The sequence below is a fragment of the Stegastes partitus genome, unplaced genomic scaffold (assembly GCF_000690725.1).
Source record: "Stegastes partitus isolate 25-593 unplaced genomic scaffold, Stegastes_partitus-1.0.2 Scaffold1177, whole genome shotgun sequence".
NCBI lineage: Eukaryota > Metazoa > Chordata > Actinopteri > Pomacentridae > Stegastes > Stegastes partitus.
The window spans coordinates 99,031-102,757 of NW_007578908.1; the positions used below are offsets into that span (position 1 = coordinate 99,031).

Genomic DNA, 3,727 nt, shown 5'->3' on the forward strand with positions numbered 1-3,727 from the left:
TTAGCAAATAGAAATAATGTTGGTGATCCTAACTGACCTGAAACAGGAAAAGTTTAGTCACATTTAATGTCAGACAGTAAGAAAAAAAGTTGTATGTCTCTTTATACAGTGAATGTAAACTTCTGGTTTGAAACTAGTCTGTTGTCGACACCGCTGCATAATGAAGGCAGCATTTAACTGTTAGAGCTGCTTCAGCTTTGAACTACTTTAAGGAACCTGAGGTAAATATCATGGGTTCAAATGGGAAATCTGGACAGTTTTCATTTTTTGTTTACTTTTTAAAAATCCTGGCGTTCCTCTTGAAATCCTGGACAATGACCCTTTTGAGCGTCAGGCAATGAAAGTATCTGAAAAGCTCGAAGCGCAACACTTGGATCAGTGCGCTTCGTCTGTTTTAGTGGTGGAGGTGGATTCAGATCCTTCAGTTAAAATAAAGTCTGAATATCGCCCTGAAAAAACACTCTGGTACATGCAGAAGTCCTGCATTAAAAATGTTGCTCCAGTAGAAGTATGATTAAAGAAATGCACTTAAAGTATTAAAGGTATAAAGATGGATCATTCCAGTACCATTACCCATGCATTAAAATAAGAGCTGGTTGAGGTGGAACTCAACTTTACCTGTTCCAGACAGGGCTGCAGCTCATGACTATTGTTTATTATGGACCAGTCTGCTGATTATTTTAATGACTACGCGACTGTTTGTTTGCGTTGTAAAAACACAGTTTACAAGTATAGTGCTCGAGTACAAATACCTTCACTGGAAGCAGAGGAAACGTTGTTGACTTTTACAATTGTGGCTGCAAGAGAGTCACCGTCTACTGACAGTGTGTCTTTGCCTCCAGGTGCTGGTGGTGTGTTTGGTCATCCTGGATGCCATCTTTGTCCTGGCAGAGCTGCTCATAGATCTGTCCGTCATTAAGCTGGAACATGGCCACATTGCTCCCGAGGTGAGATGCAGAGTTTTCCTCTCAGTCCATGAGCCTTCTGTGTGGGGTAACTAACGGATGTTGGTGTTCCACAGGTGTTCCACTACCTGAGTCTGGCTCTTCTCACGTTCTTCATGGTGGAGCTGGCTGGAAAGCTATTTGCTTACCGTCTGGAGTTCTTCCAGCACAAGTTTGAGGTGTTTGATGGTCTGGTGGTGGTGGTGTCCTTTGTGTTGGACATCGTCTTCATCTTCCACGAGGATGCCTTTGATGGGATGGGCCTCCTCATCCTGCTGCGACTCTGGAGGGTGGCCAGGATTATTAACGGTCAGTGCTGCTCACTTCCTAACGCCGTGTACAGTTGATGTTTTTCAAAAAAGATCTAAGAACGGTTCCTTCAAGTTGTTCTTTTTTCATTGTTGATATCACAGTGTAAATTGCATTAGGGTTAGAATGTAACTCTGGACCCCTTGGCTCTGCCCCTGCAGGTAGTGGACAAAATAACAAGAACACCTAATACAAAGCCTTTTTAACGTATACTACAGCCCCACACCTATCCAGCAAACACACATCCAGTTAGCCAGAGCTTTTATGATAAAATGCATTTCCTCAGTCTCAGAGAAGTGCATCCCACACAGAGGGCAGTGCAGACGCTATGTGTAGAGGTGACTATGTCTGAGTTTGTTGCAGGGATCCTGGTGTCAGTGAAGACCCGAGCAGACCAGAGGATCCACAAGCTGAAGGAGAGCTACGACCACCTCGTGGAGAGAGTCACGCAGCTGCAGGAGCGCAGTGATAAACTGGTAATTTCATACGCCCTCCTCAGACCAAATTAGATCTTAAATCAAGGTTCAGGGGCCTGTGTTGTGGCAACAGGTGTGGTGTCTGGTTGGCACATGTCCATATCAGGAAATGAATGTGTTACTGTTGCAGCCTAAAAAGAAAGCATCCAAATGTGGGTCACACCAAGAGGACAGCACAACTTGTCTGTCTGATAGCCCATGTTTTGCTTTGTCGAGTAGTAGCTGTGTGTGATTGCTTATTGGTCCATGTCACAGAACACGCTGTCGAAGTTGTCATACTTGACGACAAATTCTGACGGGCTAGTCTTTTAATCAGGAGGCGTCCAAGATGCATCGTTGGCTGTCATCAAGTACAATACACAACACTGTATAAACCTATATCGCTCTCTAACCTGTCCTTCTGGTCAGCCTCTGTTCACGGAGATATCATGCAGTGTGACCCAAGGACAGCGCTTCCTAAACAACTGTCTGGTTCTAGAGCTTTACATTAATGTCACAATGTGATGTTTTCTCACGGTTCAAGTCGTAATGAAGTGACACGACCGGCAAGTGGGGGTGCACAAAATAACTGTCAGTGTAAAAATGCCAATTCATGGTTTCCACCTGAGCAGTGTGGACTTTAAAAGTGAGCAGTGAGTCTACATGCAGTTGTATTAATACTGCAATAGGCACTCATCAGTCTGGAACAGAGAAATACTCCGGGCTCCCGTGGACGTTTCTGAAAGGCTGGGACTTTGCACTTTTTACAGGATATAGCAGTTAGTCTGCATCCTATAGTTTAATCAACACATCTTTGAGACTGTTTTAACCAACTCTGTGTGGTATACTGAATACACCTAAAGCATACTGTCTCTAATTTAAATATAAATGATGGATTTTTACTGACACTGTTACCATTCACTCAGGTTTTAGTCCTCTTGTTTATTTCGTACATCCTCCCTGCATAAAACTACATCCACATGTATGACTAGAAGTTGCTGTTACCTCTCTTTGTATATTGTGCTAATGCTCTGTCATGAAAGCTTTGGCCTGACAGCAACGTGACTCTTCTCTCTGTATTTTAGGCACAAGAAAACCAGAAGCTGCAGGCCCTTCTGAAGCAGCACGGCATAGACTTCTAACTCATCCAGCTAAACGTTGCGGCGCTACTGTTCACCGTCATTCAGATCCTCCACCTTTCTGCACCCCTTTTTAATCCTGTCACAATCTATACTGTGTGATAAACCTTTATATTACCCCTGATCTCATTATCCCACCGACCTTTATTGTTGTATAAGTAACTGTAGAGAGATTATGTTTTTTTTTTTTGAGAATCTGCATTTATAGATCCACACACAGTCGTTGCTGTCATTGTATTGATGGAAACCACTTCAGGTTGTGTGATTATCCAATGAATTCCAGATATATAGAAGCTACTGGATGTTGTTCCATGAAGTTTAACACACTTGTAAATATGTGAAATCTTTCACAGACTGATAAATGTGTACATACAAATACATTTATATCTGCTTAGTGGGATTTCAAAGTACTGTATGTTGTGCAGAGCAGATTTAAAGAAATGATTTCAGTGACGGATACATGAATGAAATAAATAAGTGATTTCATTTAAATCTCACAAAATCGTATGTACATCATTTACACAATATACAAGGCAGGACACATGTCACATACTGCGTACGGTAAGTGTTTCTGTACACCGGTGAGTTGGATCAGACGAAAGGAAAGAAGAAGTCAGAGGGCAGTTGGGCATCGATGGTGGGTGTGGCTCTGTAACCAGGAAGAGCAGCAGCAGACACTGGTATGAACGCCACCGAGCTTCTGATCGGCAGGACGCTGCTGCCTCCCGACAACAGGGCCTGCAGGAAAACACACAAAGAATAAATATTAGACCACTTCATGATTTCTCTGTACTAAAACCCATGTTGTTTGTTTCTGAAGCTGTTTTCACACATAGCCTGTTAAATATTCAGATTGGTTTGGTTCACTGAGGCGAGTGAG

At 42.8% G+C, this 3,727-nt stretch overlaps 2 protein-coding genes across 4 annotated transcripts in view; one reads left to right on the forward strand and one right to left on the reverse strand.

The window, feature by feature from the left end:
• Positions 1 to 3,344, forward strand: part of hvcn1 (hydrogen voltage-gated channel 1) — a 5,822-nt gene extending 2,478 nt beyond the window's left edge. For all 3 annotated transcript variants that reach the window (XM_008297019.1, XM_008297016.1, XM_008297018.1), the window contains exons 3-6: positions 843 to 947; positions 1,022 to 1,253; positions 1,617 to 1,729; positions 2,794 to 3,344. In XM_008297019.1, the coding sequence (XP_008295241.1) occupies positions 843 to 947; positions 1,022 to 1,253; positions 1,617 to 1,729; positions 2,794 to 2,850 (507 nt within the window). In that variant the 3' untranslated portion in view covers positions 2,851 to 3,344. The remainder of the gene's footprint in view (positions 1 to 842; positions 948 to 1,021; positions 1,254 to 1,616; positions 1,730 to 2,793) is intronic.
• A 94-nt stretch (positions 3,345 to 3,438) lies between these two features.
• Positions 3,439 to 3,727, reverse strand: part of tctn1 (tectonic family member 1) — a 127,731-nt gene continuing 127,442 nt past the window's right edge. Inside the window, exon 17 of the mRNA XM_008297020.1 lies at positions 3,439 to 3,585. Coding sequence (XP_008295242.1) covers positions 3,439 to 3,585 — 147 coding nt within the window. The remainder of the gene's footprint in view (positions 3,586 to 3,727) is intronic.